Source organism: Podarcis liolepis (genome assembly GCF_965112155.1).
Source record: "Podarcis liolepis genome assembly, chromosome: 1".
In the NCBI taxonomy this organism is placed as follows: domain Eukaryota; kingdom Metazoa; phylum Chordata; class Lepidosauria; order Squamata; family Lacertidae; genus Podarcis; species Podarcis liolepis.
In genome coordinates, this window is record NC_139554.1 from 120,868,758 (window position 1) to 120,892,333 (window position 23,576).

At 47.5% G+C, this 23,576-nt stretch overlaps 2 protein-coding genes across 2 annotated transcripts; both read right to left on the reverse strand.

Moving 5' to 3' along the window:
* Window positions 1-254: 254 nt before the first annotated feature.
* Window positions 255-1,733, reverse strand: LOC310690915 (testis-specific serine/threonine-protein kinase 6-like). The gene has a single exon (XM_083470410.1). It carries the CDS (start codon window positions 1,589-1,591, stop codon window positions 716-718), a length of 876 nt encoding a protein of 291 aa, XP_083326536.1. The 5' UTR covers window positions 1,592-1,733; the 3' UTR covers window positions 255-715.
* Window positions 1,734-11,753: 10,020 nt separating this feature from the next.
* Window positions 11,754-19,988, reverse strand: LOC310691045 (baculoviral IAP repeat-containing protein 5.1-like; the record flags this gene model as incomplete). Its single annotated transcript, XM_083470644.1, has 4 exons — window positions 11,754-12,315; window positions 14,382-14,502; window positions 15,735-15,844; window positions 19,851-19,988. The coding sequence occupies 4 exons, from the start codon at window positions 19,986-19,988 to the stop codon at window positions 12,157-12,159; spliced, it is 528 nt and encodes a 175-aa protein (XP_083326770.1). The 3' UTR covers window positions 11,754-12,156.
* Between the last annotated feature and the right edge of the window lie 3,588 nt (window positions 19,989-23,576).

Consider the following 23,576-nt stretch of genomic DNA (forward strand, 5'->3'; position numbering starts at 1 on the left):
TTTTGAGGTAGGTCGGAATTCAAGGGACTTGGCCACAGGCACTCACTGTGAGGTGAGATCTGAACCGGACTTTGCTCCATGCATGCCCACCATGCTTTCCAGCACATTGTGCCACAACATTCCCAAATCAGTGCATTTCCTTTGGGAATCAAGAAGTTTGGAGGGATGAAGGCCATTGCAATATAGAGATATATAAATAAATAAAAAGAGGAAGGGAACCCATTTAGAAAAGGACTGAAAGGTACAGAGATGTCTCCAGGTGGGAGCTTCAGGGTTTATTTCTGGAATAGACTTCAGACGACACTGTGCAGTGGTATGTCTCGTTCCCTCGCTTGCCCATTGGCCAGCTTTGGATCTGCGATGAAGTCCAAGTCTTTTGGCAAGGGTCACAGGTCTTTTCTCCTGCTGCAGGCTGCGCGGCTGCCCATTGGCGTGCGGTTTTGGGTACTGCAGGTTCCATCCGTCCAGTGTTTCTACTGCCCCACCTCCCGGTCTTCTACCATGAAAGCTTTTGAATCCCATCTTCTTGGGCTCCATCTTGTCACACCAGAAGCTTTCTCCGTTGGCACCTCTGAAGGTGGCAGCATAAGCACTGCCCCCCCCTCCAGTCGTGACCCCAGACCGTTCTGTAGCTCCACCTTTGTCAATATCGCTTTAAGCATCTGTTCTTTCCCTCCCTACAGCAGCTCCAACAAGTCACACAGCTTCATCTGCCTTAATCGATCCTAGCGTTGAGCGATCTGGAAGTGTCTTTGTTTAAGAGGGCTCCTTTCAGCCAGGTGTTTTTTGCCACCTGCCCCACTCCAGGCCGAGAGGCTGGGCTGAACTGAAGCAGTAGGGCGATGAGGGCTTTGCAGGCCTCGGGCAACGGGCCCAGGCCGTCTGGGTAGAACACCCCCTTCTTCTGTCGGCGCGGCATGCTGTGGATATGGGTGTCGTCAAAGGGCATGCAGCCGGTCACCATCACATAAAGGACGACTCCCAGGCTCCACACGTCGTACTTTTTGGGGTCATAGGGGATGCCCAGCAGTACCTCAGGGGAGGCGTAGGCAGCCGATCCGCAGTAAGTGGTGCTCAAGTCTGGGTAGCCGTGGGACTCCCTGCCAAAGCCAAAGTCGGTCAGCTTTGCTCGGCGCCCGTCAGCGGTGAGCAGCACGTTCTCGCACTTGAGGTCCCGGTGCACCAAGTTCCGGTCGTGCAAGTAGCGCACAGCAGCCACTACCTGGACGAAGATGTCCCGGGCGTCTGGGATGCAGGGCAGCTTCCCCAGCTGTTGCACCAGCTGTAGCAGGTCGGTGGAAGCGGCTTCCATCACGATGTAGAGCTTCCCATTGCAGACTTCGATGAACTCAAAGACGCGTACAATGTTTGGGTGGCGGATGGCTCGTAAGATGGACAGCTCTCGCGGGAGAAACTTGTGGACAAAATCGGGGGGTGCCCGGCGTCGGTCTACCACCTTGATGGCTAGGGGCCCCTTGTACTTGGCCGAGGTGGCTACTCTCACCTTAGAATAGCTCCCCTCCCCCAGTGTTTGGCCTAGCTTGTAGCCAAGCTCACTTAGCCACCTGTCCCCTCCAGAACTCTTCGACATGGTGCAGGGTGCCGCGGAGAGCTCTGATGGGTTTGACCGGGACTTAGATATTAAAACTGGGACCGGAGGCTTTAACCCATTGTGTGTGGTAGATGTTAACCTGCACCCCCTCCCATGTTGCCACTGAGTGCTTAAGACAGCAGCTTTATACAACCTTATCCCAGGGTATTGTGATGTGCTAGAGTGTCATGGGGTCACCCATCCTTGGGTTGCCAAGGCTGCTGTGCTTGCCTCCTTCATTTCACCTATACTTGTAGGACACGCACAAAACTCAGTGGTTGTAACATCTCTCCTATGATTACCAGTGAATCTCTATTCCTTTGGTCTAAAGTTAGGCCAATGTGGTCATAAGGACTTCAGCAAAAGCGTTCCCGATGGGAGTTTTATTCTACACTGCTATAGCCATCACAAGAAGTGAGGTTGATGGGGGAACATCTGGTGCCTCCACCTTGAAAGATCTCAGGTAGCTTGCTGGAAAATGTCCCCTTCTGAATTCCCAGAGAACTGCTGCCAAGATGGACAGTGCACATTCTCAGCTAACCTGGGTCATTTGAGTGCTTTGTTGTATAAATAACAATAACAACAATATTTTTACTCTGCCCATCTGGCTGGGTTTCCCTAGCCACTCTTGGGTGGCTTCCAACAAAATATTAAAAATACAATAAAACATCAAACATTACAAACTTCCCTAAACAGGGCTGCCTTCAAATGTCTTCTAAAAGTCAGATAGTTGTTTATTTCCTTGACATCTGATGGGAGGGTGTTTCACAGGGTGGGCGCCACTACCAAGAAGGCCCTCTGCCTGCTTCCCTGTAACTTTGCTTCTCACAGTGAGGGAACCGCCAGAATACTTCAGTTCTTATCATACAGCTGAACAGTTCACCACTTGAAATTTCTGCTCTGAGAGGAGCCAAGGGGGAATCCATGTTTAATATTGCAAGAAGGATTCATGTAAAGGTTGTTCCTCTATATACATTTTAAAGAAATTATTCTACGCATTAGTTTTTCTCATTATTTCCATTTGTTCATTTATTTTATTTCATAAAATTTATACATTGTAAAAAACAAAACCCCTCTCAAAGCGGTTTTCATATTATATTCTTTTAAATGATTTGCCATAGGTTAGATGTGTTTGTGATCTCGCTAACCCTTTATGTTTCCAGTGTCTGTGGTTCTTTCTTTCTCTCTGTTGCAAAGGACTCTGGGAGACCCCTTTGCATCTTTCCATTTGCAACAGCTCAAGGAAGTATGAGACAGGGTAAAAAGGTACTAACTGAACTTGTAAGCTGGGCAGATTTGTTAAATTTCATATGATTGGTTTAAATTTGGTAGTAAAGCAGGCAATGGACAGGATCACAGAGTCTAGGCATACTGTCAATAAATTTAAAAAATTGGCAACGGTAAGGTGTAGTCTTTGATGCACAGTCTTCATAGGAACAACGCTATTCAGGCTTAAGATACGATTCTGCTGAACAACTTCTCAGCATCATTTGGTTTCTGTGGTCGAAAGGGTGGGCAGTTTTGCAAGATTACAGGATTTCCCAATGTAGCTTTATATAAAATGATGTAGCATGATAATTGTTAAGTTGTGGGTGAACATATCAGACGACACAGCGATTCTTCAAACAGCTCTTGTTTATTCACAGGCCAGAACAGAACTGAACTGAAGGGTTCAGTCAGCGTGCTTATATAGAGCTCCAGTACAACGTAATTGTAACAATTTTCTAAAACTATCCAATCACTGAACGTCACTTTTGATCACTTATTTGCATAACTATCTACAGTATCCCACTGCTGGCCCAGGGTGAGAACTTCAGTACATAACAATAATAATGTTTGTGCGTATGGCAGAGCAGTGTTCGAAACTGAGATATGAAAGCTAGGAACTAAATAGCAGCTTAAACCTAGGATATGGGTGCCACAACAGAATGTCTAGGCGTACTTTTTAATAGAAAGAATACAAAGCTGAAAATGAATGAACGGCAGTTAAAATATTATGTTCATTTTTGACACGGTCTATTCCTTCCCCTGCCCACCCCCTCATATTCTTAAGAGGGTCTCTTCTCCAGTCAACAGAGAGTAGCTGGAAGCGGGGAAGCAGAAAAAGGTCCTCCTTTCCTTACACTCTAAAGTTTTAACCTGAAACCTTAGGCACAGCACTGCGCCCAGAGCTCAGAAACTGCTCGCGCTAATGAAATTCCCTGTTGCAAAATGGGCCTGGAACAATGGGAGTTTTGAATGCTGCGGAAGAGTATCTTCAGGGTTTCTTCCCACCTTTACTAAAGTGTTTATTTCTTGTTTACTTTGCCAAGCAAGACTCTATTTGAAAATTAGGTGTACATAGAAGTAAGTGCACACGGGACGCGGGTGGCGCTGTGGTGTAAACCACAGAGCCTAGGGCTTGCCGATCGGAAGGTCGGCGATTTGAATCCCTGCGACGGGGTGAGCTCCCATTGCTCAGTCCCTGCTCCTGCCAACCTAGCAGTTCAAAAGCACGTCAAAGTGCAAGTAGATAAATAGGTACCGCTCTGACGGGAAGGTAAACGGCGTTTCCGTGCGCTGCTCTGGTTCGCCAGAAGTGGCTTAGTCCTGCTGGCCACATGACCCGGAAGCTGTACGCCAGCTCCCTTGGCCAGTAAAGTGTGATGAGCGCTGCAACCCCAGAGTGGTCCGCAAGTGGACCTAACGGTCAGTGGCCCCTTTACCTTTAGAAGTACTGTTGTTTGCCCTACCAAGAGCATACGCCCCAATCCTCTAGTTCAGGGTTTCCCAAACTTGGTTTTCCAGCTGTTTTTGGACTACAGTTCCCATCATCCCTGACCACTGGTCCTGCTAGCTAGGAATGATGGGAGTTGTAGTCCATGATGGGAGTTGCTTTAGGAGATAGTGGAAGATAAATGTTATGTATTCAGTGGTCTGTGTTTGCCTGAGCTTGAGTCTGGTCTGACGATTCTGAACTCCTGTGTTCTGATTCAATACATGATATCCAGTCACAGAACATTTCAGGATTTGGGCCTCTGCCATTGGCCCTTAAACTCTGAGTCATGACTCGCAGCTTGGAAGTTCAGACAGCCAATCGCGTTGGGAGTGGGAGTGGCCCAGGCCTTCAGAAATGTACATAAGCAGTTGCTTTGCCCCTGTTGTCCAGTTCTGTTAGTTCAATAAAGTTCTCGTTGTTATCACCTTGTCCTGCCTCGTGGGAACTCACCTACACTTCAATAAACATGGTCAGTTAAAACCAAAAGGTGTGGGAACAGGAGTACCCCTTTAAACAGTTGCAAGGTAAAGTTTAGGTTAGGCTTACTGGTTGTAAGTTAAGAAAATGACCACTTGGTTGTCTGTTAGGCCCCCTCCAGATCTGTGTTTTGCTGCCCCTTGTTCATTTCGAAAGGTTTTGAGGGCCCTGACATCCTTCCAGGGTTTAGGCAAGTCCCCACGTATCCAAGTAGCACATTCCCCCCCCCCCCACCTCCCTGATCTGGTAGGGCTCTGATCTTCTGGGTCAGGCGTGGACTTTGTCTAGTCTTACCGATGTTTATTAGGCTGTTATGTCCACCTGCCCATTTCCTATGTAGCCCAGAGCAGCAGGCCTGTTGCTTCCAAACTGCAATCCCTCTTGGCTGGCTACAACCGAGAATCCTGACACTGAAATCAGGCCCATTTAACAGAGCTATCTGGATAGGCAGAGGATGGAGATGGTTTTGAACGTCCTGCCCAACATCCATTGCCGCGCAGGGCCAGACCCACAGAGACTTTCCATTCGGTCAGATCCTAGAGTTTCTATTGAAGTGGTTTAGTCATAAAAACGCCTTTCTGCAGAGGCAACCATCCAACTTCCTGGCTTCACGGAACGATGGGAAATGAGGGGGAGGGGTTGGTTGGGGACGTGGAAGAAGCAGCAAGCTACATTTACGAAAGCCAATACTGGTAATTAAAACCAAAGCGGAGGAAAAAGAGCGAGAGAAGTCCAAAAATGTTAAGTCTAGGAGTCTGCATGCCACGAAGGCGATTATTTTAGCACAGGAGGAAAACCGAGCCCCTGGCCAACTGTAGGATGCCACCTACTTTTGTGGGCAGCTTATTAATTCCAGGCACTTAACGTGAATGAATCATCACTACAGATGAACTCTTTGGTGCCCTTTTTAGCATGAGCAAAAACCGTACCAAGAAAGCAGACGTGAATGGTATGAGTGTTTTTTCCCTAGTTTTCATTTGGAGGTCAGAATTCCCCTTTCCTTCACCTTGCTCAGTCCCCCTGGAGAAATTCAGAAATGTTCCCCACCCCCAGTCCCTAATGGAACAGACATGCTGGGTGCAGCTAGACACACCAAAAAAGTGATTTGGTTATGGTTTTCCCAGTAGTGATGTATGGAAGTGAGAGCTGGACCATAAAGAAGGCTAATCGCCGAAGAATTGATGCTTTTGAATTCTGGTGCTGGAGGAGACTCTTGAGAGTCCCATGGACTGCAAGAAGATCAAACCTATCCATTCTTAAGGAAATCAGCCCTGAGTGCTCACTGGAAGGACAGATCCTGAAGCTGAGGCTCCAATAATTTGGCCACCTCATGAGAAGAGAAGACTCCCTGGAAAAGACCATGATGTTGGGAAAAATGGAGGGCACAAGGAGAAGGGGACGACAGAGGATGAGATGGCTGGACAGTGTTCTCGAAGCTACCAGCATGAGTTTAACCAAACTGCGGGAGGCCGTGGAAGACAGGAGTGCTTGCTGTGCTCTGGTCCATGGAGTCAGGAAGTCGGACACAACTAAACGACTAAACAACAACAACAACAACAAAAACTTCATACAGGGAAATCCCGTTGGCAAATGATGCAACTCCACAGCGCCATCTGGTGTCACAGTGTTATAACACATATAAAGCGCTTTATCTTTATGCATGTAGCTGAGTCCACTGTAAATGATGTGCATATGTATAAATATAATGGTTGTGGTAGTACAACCTACTACATGCCCTAAATGTAGCAAAAGCCAGGATGGCTTCTGTAAATCTGGGACTGTCCCTGGAAAACAGGGACGGTTCTACATGGAAGATCAGCTTGTCATCTCTACGGATGTGTTTTGAGGTCCTTGTGTGACGGCGTTAGTGTAGAATTCTCTGTATGGTGCAAAATTCCCTCTAAGCACAGATAAAAGAAAATTGCCTTTGATTTGAGCACTGCTAGTGACAGTGTTGTTGCTTAACCTGAGAATAAAATCAGGTATTATTAGAAAGTTTTTTTAAGAAGAAAGAAAGAAAGAAAGAAAGAAAGAAAGAAAGAAAGAAAGAAAGAAAGAAAGAAAGAAAGAAAGAAATTTTGAAATATTATTGGGTGGCCCCTGGTGTGTTGCTGAGCAGAATGTATAAATGGTCTGCTTTGAGTCATAGTCATAACCGTGTTCCAGGGAAGAAGCACAGAAGCATAATGCTTAGAGCTAAATGGGTAAAGCTCACTTTGTAACAAGATCCATCCTCCCTCCCCGCTGCAACTAAATAGCAGGATATTCAACAGGAGCTCAAAACACAGCGTTCAGGTTAATCAAACCTTGCTAGGGATTGTGTTCAGTTGTGCCTTTCACTCAGCTTCGAGAGGCAGAACGACGGCTGTTTTACTAATTGGTTTCTGAGGTACTAAGTGTCATTCAGTACAGAAAATAGAACTTTTTTAAAAAACAAACAACGTTCGGTCTTATTTTGCATTTTAATCACCTGTCAACTACTCTGACTCTAAATTATTTTTCAAGGTTAAATGTTAAGAATACAGTATGGTATAGCCCAAATATAGGCTTGTTCGTTTGTTTTAAATGGGTGGCGTAGGGACGCGGGTGGTGCTGTGGGTTAAACCACAGAGCCTAGGACTTGCCGATCAGAAGGTCGGCGGTTCAAATCCCCGCAACGGGATGAGCTCCCATTGCTCGGTCCCTGCTCCTGCCAACCTAGCAGTTCGAAAGCACGTCAAAGTGCAAGTAGATAAATAGGTACCGCTCCAGCGGGATGGTAAACGGCATTTCCGTGCACTGCTCTGCTTTGCCAGAAGCGGCCTAGTCATGCTGGCCACATGACCCAGAAGCTGTACGCTGGCTCCCTTGGCCAATAAAGCGAGATGAGCGCCGCAACCCCAGAGTCGGCCACGACTGGGCCTAATGTTCAGTGGTCCCTTTACCCTTTACCTTTAATTGCTAGTTAGCAGAGCACTAGATCCCAGTAGGACAGAACACTTCCACTGGCAGACACAGGGTGTGTGTGTGTGTGTGTGTGTGTGTGCAAAGCCTTGTGGATCTCAAAAAGAGGACTGATACCTGGGCTTCTCAGCTGTGCCAAACTGAAGCAACTGTATATATAAAAAGCAGGGGAGAAAACCTCCCTGATTTCTTCCGTGGTTGGTGTGAACTGGCTGGGCCTCAGATGAAGTCCTTGATCTGCTGTGCCACCTCTGCTGTCCCCCCCTTTCCTGTTAACACAGCAATCCTAACCCCCCAAATTTGCTGGCTGAAGTGTGTTAAAATAAAGCGGGAACTTCTCCACTGCAAGCAGAGAGCAGCTCAGTTGGCCAGAGGGCATTGGTGGCACCTGGCATGTCTGCAGAAAGATCCATAGGTGCACATCTGTTGCTGGCAGGCTCCCAAGGGTCGAAGTGGCCCAGGATCCACAGGGAGAGTCCATCAACAGCAGCCCCCTCCATCTTGACATCACCTTTTGAAGTGGGTCTAAGTCTTACAATACGTCAAGAGAAGACAAAGTGTGCATTTTTGTATGTATGCCTGCGCAGAGACTTATGTACTTGAGTGATGTGCCAGCGAGGAAGAACACACTTTTCAGTCTTTTGCTCTCTTCTCCTTTGCAATGTTCTGCGTTGTTTTCGGTTACTGCTGTCTCTTGTTTCGCAGGTGGGAAATGGTTGGTCTCTTAGACATAAGAGCTCTGTGGAGCTACTTTAAAGGGCAAGCTGTCCTACTTTGGGGGTCACATTCAGCTGACCCTGCTGTTGGGCATAGGTTGTGGCACAGAAAGTGGGTCTTCGTGAATATTTCCCTTGCTGAGCTAGCTTCAGAGTACAGTATGGCATGGTCAGTAGTGGAGAAGCTCCTTTGCTTACTTAAGCTCTCCTGATGAGAGAGAGAGGAAGGAAGGAAGGAAGGAAGGAAGGAAGGAAGGAAGGAAGGAAGGAAGGAAGGAAATAAGAGAGAGAGAGCTCACCTCCTGGGCCTAGGATGGCGAAACAAGGCTAATATTCTGGAAATCCTTGTCTTAGACTCTGTGAAAGAATTATGTGGAACTGTAACAACCCTTCATGTGGATAATTGGACTCTTTGAACAGACAGGTGGAATAGATACTTGTATGGACCTTATGCATGAACTGACTAGAGAATGAACTGATCCACTGGGTCTTCTGCTTTTTTCGTTGAACTTTATGAGACTTCCGCTGAAATCTACAATTTGATACAATGAATAGTATACCTTATTTATTCAAAAGTACAGTGGTGCCCCGCAAGACGAATGCCTTGCAAGACGTAAAACTCGCTAGACGAAAGAGTTTTCCGTTTTGGAGGTGCTTCGCAAAACGAATTTCCTATGGGCTTGCTCCGCAAGACGACAATGTCTTGCGAGTTCCTGCTGGTTTTTTCCCCTCCCCCCCCTTTTCCTAAGCCACTAAGCTGCTTATCAGCTGATCTGATCAGCAGATAAGCCGCTAAAAGCCGCTAATAGCGCTAATAGCGCTAATAGCGCTAATCCGTCAGTGGGCTTGCTTCGCAAGACGAAAAAACCGCTAGACGAAGAGAATCACAGAACGGATTCTTTTCGTCTTGCGAGGCACCACTGTACAGCCGGTTACGTCTTGTGTGTTTATCAGAGTACAGTATGGCATGGTCAGTAGTGGAGAAGGTCCTTTGCTTACTTAAGCTCTCCTGACGAGAGAGGGGAAGGAAGAGAGAAAGGAGGAGAGAGAGAGAGAGAGAGAGAGAGAGAGAGAGAGAGAGAGAGAGAGAGCGCTCACCTCCTGGGCCTGGGTGTCTAGAAACATCCCTCATCCTTCTACAGGTCTATCTGCATCACAGGCTCAGAACTGTGTGAGAGAGGCCAGGGATCCCTAACAGAGAATGCTCCGCATCTTCACCAAAGTACAGTTCCCATAATTCTTAGGAGGGAAGCTGTGACTGTTAAGCTGGTATCACGCCAAAATATCTCCAATGCTTGACTGCTTGACTGAGGTCAGCTACTGAGATTGCAGGTCGGTTTGACCCTCAGGGACTCTTCCAACTCTACAATTCCTTGGTTCTAAAAGCTACAGAGTATGCAGGTATGAGTGCGAACGCTCCCTTAAAATACCAGACTGAACAATCTCTTTCCTTTTACTACCTGTGTGTGTTTCTGCTCTGCACACACAACTTCTCTCCATCGTTTTTCCCCGAGGAGAGAAATGAGGTTGTTCACAGGTGAGGTGATGCTGCGGTTGCTAGGTAACCACAACAGGTTGCTTCTCCCTTCTCCAAGAAAGGGCAAAATGGCAAACTGAAAGCCTGAAGCGCAGCCATAATCACCTTGCACTTTCTCTCTTGGATCTTTGTCCCATCCATCCAACAGCTTCCCACGGCAGCCTTACGCTACCCAATCAATCAAAAACACAGTAAAAACATTGAAAACATACACCAGATACCAGCAAAACAGGCAATTTTGATATATAAAGGAAGCTTGTGTGAAACCCTCAGAAGAACTAAAAGCCTTGAAAACGGTGCTGAAATGACCTCAATCTAGCCACTGGATAGAGCATCCTCCCTGGATAAAGCATTCCACTGTCAAGGTGCCACCACCGGGTAGCCCCTTCCCCCTGGGTAACTGCCTGCCTCATCTCAGTTAACTGGGAAATGAAGATCTCTGTGGAGCCAGTGAGTCCTTCAGATCTGCTGCTCTCAAGCCATGAAGGTTTTTAAAGCAATACCTGATCTATTTGGCTGAGAACGCAACCAGCAAAGTGGAAGTTGCATCCACTGAGCACTGTGCTTCTTTTCAGCATTTATATGCCCACAAGTCTTTAATGGGTGCGAAATGGAAGAACTTCCCACAATCCACTCAAACCAATGGGCTTAAGCAATATTTCACTCTGTATTGGTTTGTGAACCCAAGTATGACTGCGTAGCTATCTAACTGGAATTAGCACGACCCTTCTTTGGGAAAGTGCTTGAGAGGGTGGTGGCTGTTCAGTTCTGGGTGGAAACTGATAATCTGGAGTCGTTCCAGTTTGAGTTCAGCCCTGGTTTCAGGACCAAATCAGCTCTGGTCACTCTTGAACTTTGTCAACCCAGTAGCCAATCACACCATTCAAAGTTGGAGCTAACTCTTTTATTACGAAAAGTGTGATATTCACAGACTTGGCGGAGTGTCATGCCTAATGAGCTCATCTCCGGTAGGTTTTGCCCCCATGAAACAGTTGCTGAAACTGACGGTCCCCATCTCTCCACAGCTGCCTAAGTCCCCTCTTCTCCAGAGTTAATTCCCAACCAGAGACTGTGTCTGCATGAAGCCAACCTCTCTTCTGCCCTTTTCAGGTCTCCCGTAAGCTGTACACCAGCTCCTTCAGCCAGTAAAGTGAGATGAGCGCTGCAACCCCAGAGTCGTCCGCGACTGGACCTAATGGTCAGGGGTTCCTTTACCTAAGCTTGGTGGCATGGAAAAGTTTTCAGCAGACATTTAGATGAACATTCAACAGGGCTGGGTTGATGACACTAAAAACTCGAATTCCAGTTGCTGCCGGAAGAGCCTCACCAGTGACCAATGATGCTCCTGCAGATAGTTCACTGATGGCATAAAGGTAAAGGGTAAAGGGACCCCTGACCATTAGGTCCAGTCGTGGCCGACTTTGGGGTTGCGGCACTCATCTCGCTTTATTGGCTGAGGGAGCCGGTATACAGTTTCCGCGTCATGCGGCCAGCATAATTAAGCTGCTTCTGGCGAACCAGAGCAGCGCACGGAAACACCGTTTACCTTCCCGCTGGAGCAGTAACTATTTATCTACTTGCACTTTGACGTGCTTTCAAACTTCTAGGTTGGCAGGAGCTGGGACCGAGCAATGGGAGCTCACTCCGTCGCAGGGATTCGAACCACCGACTTTCTGAACGGCAAGTCCTAGGCTCTGTGGTTTAACCCACAGCGCCAGCCGTGTCACCAATGGCATACAAGCTCACAAATGATAGGAATAGCACAGCCATGCCAGGTGAAGATGGGCTCGCATGTTGCGCTATTAGCACTGCAATTGGGGCAGTGTGTCAGTGTGCAAAAGTGGTCAATTTAGGCGTCATGGTGAAAAATGGAAAGACCCATAGTTTTATGCAAAAGTCTTTATTTAACAATGCCCTCCTTGTGCCTTCCATAAGTAGAAAAAAATACTTCAGCTTTTGGTTATTGGTTTCATACAGAGCAGCATTACACAAGATGTGGTACTGACAGATCCCCTGTGACCCCCCCCCATGCCATATTGTCCACCCGAAAGCCTCTCCCAGGTATGCACTACAATACTTGCATCACACTCAATACAACAACCTCCCATTGTCTTCATGGTGGCCCATTTTCTTTCTACGTGGTGGTTGGCATGTCGTTCTCTGTTGCAGCAGGAGTGGCTGGGTCAGGTTCTGGGGCATACTGGTATTTGTTGACAAAATGGTCCACGAGACGCTGCCTGGTTGCTGCCACTTCTTTCTCATAGGCATTTATTACACTTTGCCCAGTTTTGCTCTGGAGGAGAAAGGGGGTAGATTTTATTTAGTTGCCGTTTTTGAAGTTAAATACCGCAAGCAGCTACTTTAGATATTGCAAGATACGGCAAGGAGCCTGGAATTGCCAGTGCCTCATGCTCACTGTCCCCCTGCGTGGGGTGGTTGCATCTGAAAATGGGGACTTCTGACATGCTGCCCAGAGGTATATGCACACAGTTGCTATGAATCCACTCCCGAACTACAGGGGGGGGGGTTGCGGGCACACGCCCCATTCACACTCTTGCGGGGCTGGCGCCAGCCCCGCGGGACTCAGGGAGTCCATCAATATTCATATCTGGTAGCACCAGCCAATGGGCTGGCGCTAGAGGCAGGGCTACCGGGGGGCACTTAAGGTCAGGGCAGCCCTGGCTCACCCCCTTTTCCTCCTCCGCAGCAGCCGCGGTTTCCCACCCACCCACCCTTTAGGTAGGCATTCTGACTTTGCTATGGGCTTTGGCTGGTCGCCGCAAGGGGCCTGGTAGGAGTTTTTCCATTTGGCTAATTGGATGAATTTTGAAGCCACTTGGTTTTTTCGCCTACCTCGTAGCAAAACGTCACAACTCTTTGGTTTTGGTGGTTAGGCATTGGCCGGGGTATTGTTATGCAAATGAGGATGGGGGGAGGATCGCCATCACCTCCCCCCAATGCTTGGAGGGTAGTTCGTTAAAGGACTCTGGGGGGCGTCGCCTCATCCGAAACCTACGGAGGCTAGGGCCTAAAGCGCACTCCCGAGCGCTAACCCCTTGGGGAGCGTCTACGGATGTACATATGGGGGGCTCCCCCTGTTGGTGCTTAACCCTCCCCGGTTAGACCGGATAGACTGTTAGGGCCAATGCCTAAGGCCAATACCGCTCTTACCTGTAATCAATAAAGTTGTGGCCATTTTTCGCCCATCAACCTAAATTCTTGTGTCTGGTGTCGTTTATTCCATCTGTGGGAGGGGGCGGGTATCGCCACGCAAAAGGGGCACCTTGCACACCTCTGGGGGGGTGATAAGGGGCACTAGAGAAGTGGTACAGGGAACCAAAAGCATGAAGTGCAGGCGGCAAACATTTTGTGCATGTCCGATTGATATGCAGCTGCCAATGCGCAGGTCATTTGGGACCTGGAAGGGGGCACTCTTATCCACATTCCACCAATAATAATATACCGGTAATAATAAAATTTTATTTATATCCCGCCCTCCCCAGCTGAAGCCGGGCTCAGAGCAGCTAACAACAGTAAAAGTAACACAGTTTACATAAAATCACAATCAATCAATTAAAATACATTCCAAAATCAGTTCATTCTAAAATCAATTCTGAATCAAATTAATGGCAACCATTGGGCTAGAGTTCTATGAGGATTACAGAAGGAGAGAGGGGGTCAGACTGTGCCTTGGCCAAAGGCCTGGTGGAACAGCTCTGTCTTGCAGGTCCTGTGGAAAGATGTCAAGTCCCGCAGGGCCCTAGTCTCTTGTGGCAGAGCGTTCCACCGGATCGGGGCCACGGCCGAAAAAGCCCTGGCTCTGGTTGAGGCCAGCCTAACCTCCCAGTGGCCTGGGATCTCCAAGATGTTTTTATTTGAAGACTGTAAGGTCCTCTGTGGGACATACCAAGAGAGGCGGTCCCGTAGGTACGAGGGTCCTAGGCCGTATAGGGCTTTAAATGCCTGCAGGGGCCAGGATAGGAACTCCCCTGCAAAATGTTGCTGCCTGTTACTTCAGACCAGTTGTTCCAGTGGCAAGATTTTCTCCAACCCTTTCCTACTTGAGTTAGGTCAGAGCTCTTTACCGCTGAATCAGAGCCAATGGCAATCTGCTGAAGACCTGAATTGCTGTTTGCCACACCTCAGCCTTAAGAAGCGGCGTTTTCTCAGGGACAACTTGAGTTAAAAAAGGAACATTCAGAAAACATGGGCCTTTGCCTGGAAGGCGCAGAGAAAAAAAGGTAAGTATGGACAAGCTCTTAGACACAGAGATGCCAAGATTTACATGAGCTAGTGGACAGCCAAAATTCATTTTGGTGCAAATTTCCAAAGCCCACAGATATCCGTGTCTTTACTTACAAGAAAGATCCTGACCCGCTCCATCTCTAGTTCGTAGTATTCTTCAACTGTCAGGTCGTCAAAACTCTTAGAAAGGGACAGAAACCCACAAGAGTCTCCGGCACGCTTGGAGTGCTCCAGCCTGCAGTGGGAACAGTAAGATGGCAAGTGAGCAGCTTAAGAGTACCAAGAGAGATTAGAGGAATTTTGTCCTCGTCCCTCCGTTTCACTTCAATAAGATAATAATAATAATAATAATAATAATAATAATAATAATAATAATAATATATTTATACCCTGCCCATCTGGCTGAGTTTCCCCAGCCACTCTGGGCGGCTCTCAATCAAGTGTTAAAAACAGTACAGCGTTAAATATTAAAAACTTCCCTAAACAGGGCTGCCTTCAGATGTCTTTTAAAGATAGTATAGCTGCTTATTTCCTTCACATCTGAAGGGAGGGTGTTCCACAGGGCGGGCGCCACTACCAAGAAGGCCCTCTGTCTGGTTCCCTGTAACCTCACTTCTCGCAATGAGGGAACCGTCAGAAGGCCCTCGGCACTGGATCTCAGTGTCTGGGCTAAACGATGGGGGTGGAGACGCTCCTTCAGGTATACAGGACCGAGCACCAACACTTTGAATTGTGCTCAGAAACGTACTGGGAGCCAATGCAGATCTCTCAGAACTGGTGTTATGTGGTCCCGGCGGCCACTCCCAGTCACCAATCTAGCTGCCGCATTCTGGATTAATTGCAGTTTCCGGGTCACCTTCAAAGGTAGCCCCACGTAGAGCGCGTTGCAGTAGTCCAAGCGGGAGATAACTAGAGCATGCACCACTCTGGCGAGACAGTCCATGGGCAGGTAGGATCTCAGCCTGCGTACCAGGTGGAGCTGATAGACAGCTGCACTGGACACAGAATTGACCTGTGCCTCCATGGACAGCTGTGAGGCCAAAATGACTCCCAGGCTGCACACCTGGTCCTTCAGGGGCACATTTACCCCATTACGGACCAGGGAATCCCCCACACCCGCCCGCCCCCTGTCCCCCCAAAACAGTACTTCTGTCTTGTCAGGATTCAACCTCAATCTGTTAGCCACCATCCATCCTCCAACCGCCTCCAGACACTCACACAGGACCTTCACTGGTTCTGATTTAAAGGAGAGGTAGAGCTCTCTACCTGTAACGATTGAGATTGGTGTAAAGATCTGTAACGATTGAGATTGGTGCTTTTCTAGCTAACCTGCATCAGCCAAGGTGCAGGAAGAGAGTGTAATCCAAATAGAAAGGCAGTCTTATCCAGGGATCCCCACTTGGTATTTCATACAGTTTTCACCTTGGGCAATTGCTAGGCCAGAGAACCCCGCTGGGTCTTTCTTACCAGGGATCGTGATCTGGCTCCCAGCCCTCCAACTCTATTAAGCAGAAGAAACACTTTGCCAGGTCAGGTTCATTTGCTCCTGGACAGTGGATCAAGCCAGCCCTGGCCATCTGAATGAGAAGAGCAGAAGAACACGCTGAAGACATTGGCAGGGAAGCTATATTGCGCAACGTGGGGTGATTCTTGCCATCCTGACACCTCGGGCGCCTTGAATGTGCCACTCTTTGGACTCTGACAGCTGAGAATATTTTCTTCCCCATGCTGAAAGTTAACAAGTATAAATCATGTAATCATAGAATTGTAGAGCTGCAAGGGAGTCACCTAGTCCAACCCTCTGCAAAGCAGGATTTTTTTTGTCCAGTGTGAGACTTGAACCCGTGACGCTTAGATTAAGTGCCTCGTGCCCTCCCAACTGAGCTACCCAAGTTTAAGTAAGATAGATTTGCAATTCTGCAAATCATGTATTTGCATGGCTCTGAAGAAAATGAGGTGCTCCCTGCTGCCGTATTTTAAAGGCTTGGTAGCAGGTCTTATAAAGGGACACGGGTGGCGCTGTGGGTTAAAGCCTAGGACTTTTCGATCAGAAGGTTGGAGGTTCGAATCCCCGTGACGGGGCGAGCTCCCGTTGCTCGGTCCCAGCTCCTGCCCACCTAGCAGTTTGAAAGCATGTCAAAGTGCAAGTAGATAAATAGGTACTACTCCGGAGGGAAGGTAAACGGCGTTTCCGTGTGCTGCTCTGCTTCGCCAGAAGCGGCTTAGTCATGCTGGCCACATGACCCGGAAGCTGTATGCCAGCTCCCTCAGCCAATAAAGCGAGATGAGCGCCGCAACCCCAGAGTCGGCCACGACTGGACCTAATGGTCAGGGGTCCCTTTACCTTTACCTTTAGCAGGTCTTATATTAAAGTTATGCTCCTCTCACGAGTTGTGACCCAAGTACCTCCTGCTTAGCTTGATCACAGTAACTTGTCCAGTTTCTGCTACCCCAAGATCCAAGCTCTTCAACTTTACATCCAGCAGACCTCATTTAACGTGCAAGGTAAAGTAAAGTTCTGTAAAGGTTTTGCTCTGCTGGTTCCTTGCAAGATTTATCTACCTTACGAGAGAGTGGTGTGCTTCTTTAATTTTGCACATTCAGTAGCGTTTGTCTGCTCTTTACCAGAACCCCAAGGCATAGCTGTCAACTTTCAGATTTGAAAATAAGGGATCAGCAGCCTCACCTGTCCCGGGGACAGTCTACGGGATATCTAACAATCCAGGATAGCAGTGGGAAGCAGCGGGAAACGGCACTGGAATAAGGGAATATCCTGCAAAAAAGGGAAGGTTGACAGCTATGCCCCAAGGTTCTCGTTTCCCCAACCTTAAGTACAGTCCTGCACATTTCCACATCCATTTGCTATTAAAAAGAAACATTCTTGTGAAAATTGATCAGTATTAGAGAGTGAATTTCTCCTAACAGACATTATTGTTTGCAGTCTTGCCCAACATACACATTTCTGCAAAGGCATTTCCCCTAATACAGAGCATCTTCATATGATACTTTCAACAATATAGGTATTTTTGAAGTACACACTTTTCTCCAGCATATTCATTACTTGGGTGAAGACCTCATAAAATTCAGAGAACTGCGAATTTCAAAGGATGACTTGTTTTGATTTACATATTGTTTTAGAAAGTCAGATTATGTAGGTTCACTTTTAAATGCAAATTGAATCACATTTTTGCCCTCCTTCTCTGCTTAGCCAAGGTACCAGAGCCAAGCGTGCAAGTCCTTTCACATAAAAATCCCCTCTTGGTCTTCTCTCCACCTCTCCCCACCCCCTGGGATCCTTTTAGGGAAAGAAGGAAGCTTTTTTAGTCTTTATGGTTAGACATTTGGGAGGCAGAAGTTCTTGCTAATCTACTTCAAGTCACTGAGATCCAACAGCAGATCCCCATTTATCTTCTGCCCACTCCTGACCTATAGGCAGTGGCGTAGCGTGGGGGGTGCCAGGGGTGCCGGCCGCACCGGGCGCAACATCTGGGGGGGCGCGCTCGCTGCCTCCGGAGTCGCCGAAGAGCCTCGGGCGCAGGCTGTAGCGGAGCCGCATGTCTCGCGGAACCGCCGAGCTGTGCACGCGTCTGGGCTGAAGGCGCCCGGCAGGCAGCGGCTCTCAGCGCTCGCCGCGGAGGACGCGCCAGGCAGCCCCTCTTCACAGCCCCGCCTCCGCCGGTGCTGCTGCAGCTGCTGGGCAGTTGCATTTTCCTCGCCTCTCTGCCCCCCTCCTCCTCCGGGCAAGCGTCGTTGTTTGGGCGGCAGCGCCAGCGGCAACTCGCGGGTTAGGGGGGGCGCAAATTACTTGCCTTGCCCCGGGTTAGGGGGCGCAAATTACTTGCGTTGCCCCGGGTGCTGAGAACTCACGCTACGCCGCTGGGGGGCGCAAATTACTTGCCTTGCCCCGGGTTAGGGGGCGCAAATTACTTGCGTTGCCCCGGGTGCTGAGAACTCACGCTACGCCGCTGCCTATAGGGTTTGTAATAGCTAGAAAATAAAACCTCTGGGATTTGTAATAGCTACAAGGTAAAACCGCAGGATGATGCAGGATTTTGGCGTAGGCAGGTGAGCAACAGAGCGTACCTTAAACCCTTTTCATCCTTAACCTGCAAGGATACTGTCAAAAGAGACAAGCAAAAATGCTACTGAGATGAGATAAACTCTCTTAGGGAATTTAAGGAGTTTTGCTCACTTAAAAAACAACAACCCTGGACCTTCTTCAAGATAGTCTCCATCCCAAAACCACTGAAAGACAGCCTCAAAGTAGAATCATACCACCCAATCTCATGAATAAACCAAGACTACAAGATACTCACCTCAGTCTTGGCCAACCACTTAAAAAATTTCCTACACAAGTTAAAAGCCTCAGACCAGACTGGCTTCATCCCTGGTCGCAATATAACAGACCCCATTACTGAATCTGATTGAACACAGCAAGGCAACTAAACTCCCACTGACAATCATGTCCCTAGACATCCTCAAAGCTTTTGATTGCTTAGAGTGGTAATACCTATTAGCAGTGCTAACTAACATGAAATTTGGTCCTAACTTCTTACAAACCCTCAAACAAATATACTCCTGAGTCTCAGCAAAATGCAGGACTAACAGTATGGACGTCAATACCATAGCAACCCAAAGAGGCACAAAACAAGAATGCCTGCTATCTCCCTTCCTATTCATCCTGGCTCTGGAACCCTTAGCAATCCAAATCCGAGCAGCCACAGACATCAAGGGAGTGGAAATAAAAGGCAGAACCTATAAATTAGGGCTCTTGGCAGACGACTTAATGGTCACAACACCAGACCCCATAAACACAGCAACCTCTCTAATCAGAGAACTCAACACATTTGCAATGGTGCCGGGCCTACAGGTAGATTTTGCAAAGTCCGAGGCTATGTGTTTCAACACCCTGCCACCCTGCCCAAAAATAATTTGCCAAGATAAAACTTTGTTGCCCCAAGTTCAGATACCTAGGGGTACAAATAACCAGAAACCTCAGCAAATTATACCTTCACAACTACAACCCCTTGTGATGACAGATCAACAAAGACCTGAAGAGATGGAACAACACCAACTTCACTCTCTCAGGCAAAATAGCCATGATCAAGATGATCACCCTCCCAAAATTAACCTACCTATTCCAAACCCTCCCAATCAGGATTCCCCCAGCCCAGCTTCGCAAATGGCAGAAAAAATTACTCATTTATCTTCTCACACACAAAAAACAAAAACAAAACAAGAATAAGCCCCAAATACCCGCAACTCCCCTCCCCAACTCAGTAGCACTTAAGAAGAGGAGGAGTTTGGATTTGATACCCCGCCTTTCACTCCCTTTAAGGAGTCACAAAGCGGCTAACATTCTCCTTTCCCTTCCTCCCCCACAACAAACACTCTGTGAGGTGAGTGGGGCTGAGAGACTTCAGAGAAGTGTGACTGGCCCAAGGTCACCCAGCAGCTGCATGTGGAGGAGCGGAGACGCGAACCCGGTTCCCCAGATTACGAGACTACCGCTCTTAACCACTACACCACACTGGCTGACCTACAAAAGCTGGTTTTCTTATGTGATTGATTAAGTAGACCTACACTTTCAGGAGTACACTTGCAGTTCTCTTTAAAAGGCCAGCATGCAAAGCTGCTCAAGCGATTCTCATAGTAATGCATGCTTCTATATTCAAGCAAGCACTTGGAGTTTGAGTTGACTTTGTTCAGCACAGTCTCCATTTCTGTGACTCCTTAGCAGCGTTTCCCCTGTCACGACTTACCTCTTTATATATAAGGCACTGCAAGAAGCTGACTTGATTGGTCTCCCCTGTGAACATCAACATAAATGAGCGAGGGGGAGCCCCACCCAAAGCGATCTGCAGTTGTCGAAAAAGGAAAACTGTGGCAAAAAAATTAAAAGAGATAGCAGCCAAGCCCTGTTTGGTTTGTTCTGCTCAAATACTTTATTAAAAATATTTTTACTCTGCTTTTCAACCAAAAGAAAAGGCTCCTGCAGTGACTTAGCATGATCAATAATAAGCTTATGCTTACAATAACACAACACAAAAGGAAAAATGGCTTGCTGGGAGAAGGAAAAGAAAAACCCCTCAGGCACTAGTTTTCAGTTACAAGGTTTCTGTAAGTTTTCTTTCTGGTACGAAGGGGGAAAGCCAGCTCACTACAACTGTCCTTTCTTTGGCTGATTAGTCCAACCATTGAAGGCAGCCCTGTTTAGGGAAGTTTTTAATGTTCAATGTTTTATCGTGTTTTTAATTTTCTGTCGGGAGCCGCCCAAACAGGCACTTGGAGTTTGAGTTGCTCTCGCCCAGGGAAGTCTCCATTTAAGAATCCAATTCTGTGACTTCTTAGCACCCTTTCCCTGACATGACTTATATTTAAAATCATATAGATGTGATTCTATTCTGTGAACTGCCCTGAGACTCCCAGGTATAGGGCGGTATACGAATTCAATAAAATAAAATAAAGGTAAACATGAGTGCATTGGGATAGGGGGTGGCAAAGGTGATGATAGTAGGATCTTGTCTCCTAATTTTCGTTACTTGCACAATCTTCTATCTAGCTCAACTGGTAGAGAATGAGGCTCTTAATCTCAGGGTTATGTGTTTGAGCCCCATGTTGGGCAAAATATATTTTCATTGCAGTGGGTTGAACTAGATGACCTTCCAACTCCACAATTCTACGATTCCTGGTCAAGTTCCTACATAGATTGTTCTCGTTATGAAGATTCAGGAGTGTTAGGTTGTCCTGTGGTTCTGAAAAGAAATTGTATCTGGGATTTTATTGAGCTGTGTTTGAGAAATGCTTATTAAAGGTGCGCCTTCCCTTTAGCCATTCATTTGCTTCCCTCTGGTGTTGAAATGTACGTATTGCTCTATAACAGCCTTCCAGGATGAGGATCCTGCAGGTGTTGCTGAAGTACAGCTCTTCCCGTTCCTGAATTTTGGCCATGCTGCCTAGGACTGAACGGTGCAGAAGTTTTAACAGCATTTGCAGGGCCACAGGTACTCCACCCCCATTCATGCAACTGTGAGTAATAATACAAAAGGGACAAATACGACCACAATGTATGACTTCTTAGCAAATTCTAGTTACAGGTAGGTAGCTGCATTGGTCTGCCGTAGTTGAAACAAAATAAAAAAATTCCTTCCAGTAGCACCTTAAAGGTAAAGGGACCCCTGACCATTAGGTCCAGTTGCGGGTGACTCTGGGGTTGCGGCGCTCATCTCACTTTATTGGCCGAGGGAGCAGCTTCCGGGTCTTGTGGTCAGCATGACTAAGCTGCTTCTGGCGAAACCAGAGCAGCGCACGGAAACGCCGTTTACCTTCCCGCTGGAGTGGTACCTATTTATCTACTTGCACTTTGACGTGCTTTCGAACTGCTAGGTTGGCAGGAGCAGGGACAGAGCAACGGGAGCTCACCCCGTCGCGGGGATTCGAACCGCCGACCTTCTGATCGGCAAGTCCTAGGCTCTGTGGTTTAACCCACAGTGCCACCCGCGTCCCTAGGAGCACCTTAGAGACCAGCCCAAGTTTGTTATTGGTGTGAGCTTTCGTGTATCTGAAGCAGTGTGGATGCACACGAAAGCTCATACCAATAACAAACTTAGTTGGTCTTTAAGGTGCTACTGGAAGGAATTTATTTTTATTTTCTTAGCAAATTGGAATAGTTAGGTGGCCAAAGGCAAATGTAGAGATTCTTATTTTTTTTAGGAAGTTCTTCTTCTTTTAAAAAAAATATTTTTATTGAACAATTTCAACATAACAAATTATCCGTTAGGAAGTTCTTCAAATAGATTGCTCCTGTTCTATTCCTGTCTCGGCTCCTAGGCCAGGACCCGCCCCCCCCACGCCCGATTGTTTATTCAATTTGCTATATCTTTCGTTGCCACATGAAGCATATGATAAGAGAGAAAATGGCCAGGCCACAATGGACCTCCCTCCCCCACCCAAAAAACCCCCTCCGCTACTTTCTTTCTTTGGTGGCACTTTCCACCAAGCTCCCAGACAGTGGGGAACAGTGGATTGTGGCAGTTTTGTATGTGGTTTTTTAATAAATATTTTTATTACATTTTACATAATAAATTTAATTTCAACATATCTTTTTTTATAATAATCTTTATCAGTTTCCCACATACACATATATACATAGATAACAAGTCATACAAAACAAAAGCAATAAAAGGAAAAGAAAATACAATATATTACAATTAAATAATTACAATGCAAAACTTCCAATCATGCTCATGATACTGCTTATATTGCCAATGTTTCCTTGCACAGATTTATATTATTTCATATTATTTTTATATAATCCGATACAATATCTAATACGCTTTTTGCTTACAAGTATCAATCTAGTTCTGCAAGTATGTTGTTGCTTGTACAATACAATTTTAGATATTCCTTAAATATTTACCATTCTCCGTATACTTTCTGGTTTGACACTCCTCTGACTCTTCCCGTCAGTTTTGCTAGTTGCAGGTACTCTATCATAAGAGTCTGCCACTCTGTTAGCGTTGGTAGTGTTTCATTTTTCCAGTTTCTTGCCACTATTATTCTAGCTGCCGTGATTGCATACATGAACAACAGTCTTATAACTTAAAAAAATTCTATTGGTTGTTGTTGTTGTTTAGTCATTTAGTCGTGTCCGACTCTTTGTGACCCCATAGACCAGAGCACGCCAGGCACACCTGTCTTCCACCAGTGGCGTAGCGTGGGGGGTGCAGGGGGGGCTGACCGCACCGGGCGCAACATCTGGGGGGGGGCGCGCTCGCACTCGCAGCTCTCTGCCCCTACCTGGCTCACTCACTCTCTCTCACTGCAGTGCTGGCTGTGCGAATCTGATCCGAGCCGCTGGGTAGCCGCCCACTGTGGAGGGGGTGTGTGCCAGGCGTGCGGTGCGGAGAGAGAGCGAGGGACTATCTGGGGGAGGGACAGTGCAGCGGCCGCCCAGCGCAGCGCTGAGCGCGGGAGAGAACCACACCAGACCAGACCAGGCAGCAGCAAGAAGAAGCTGGCAGCGGCGGCAGGTTAGGGGTTAGGGGGTGCAAATTACTTGCCTTGCCCCGGGTTAGGGGGCACAAATTACTTGCCTTGCCCCGGGTGCTGACAACCCACGCTACGCCGCTGTCTTCCACTGCCTCCCGCAGTTTGGTCAAACTCATGTTAGTAACTTCAAGAACACTGTCCAACCATCTCATCCTCTGTCGTCCCCTTCTCCTTGAGCCCTCAATCTTTCCCAACATCAGGGTCTTTTCCAGGGAGTCTTCTCTTCTCATGAGGTGGCCAAAGTATTGGAGCCTCAGC

What these genes read in the sequence shown, in the direction of transcription:
- LOC310690915 (XM_083470410.1), bottom strand. Translation starts at nt 1,591, where the DNA reads ATGTCGAAGAGTTCTGGAGGGGACAGGTGGCTAAGTGAGCTTGGCTAC.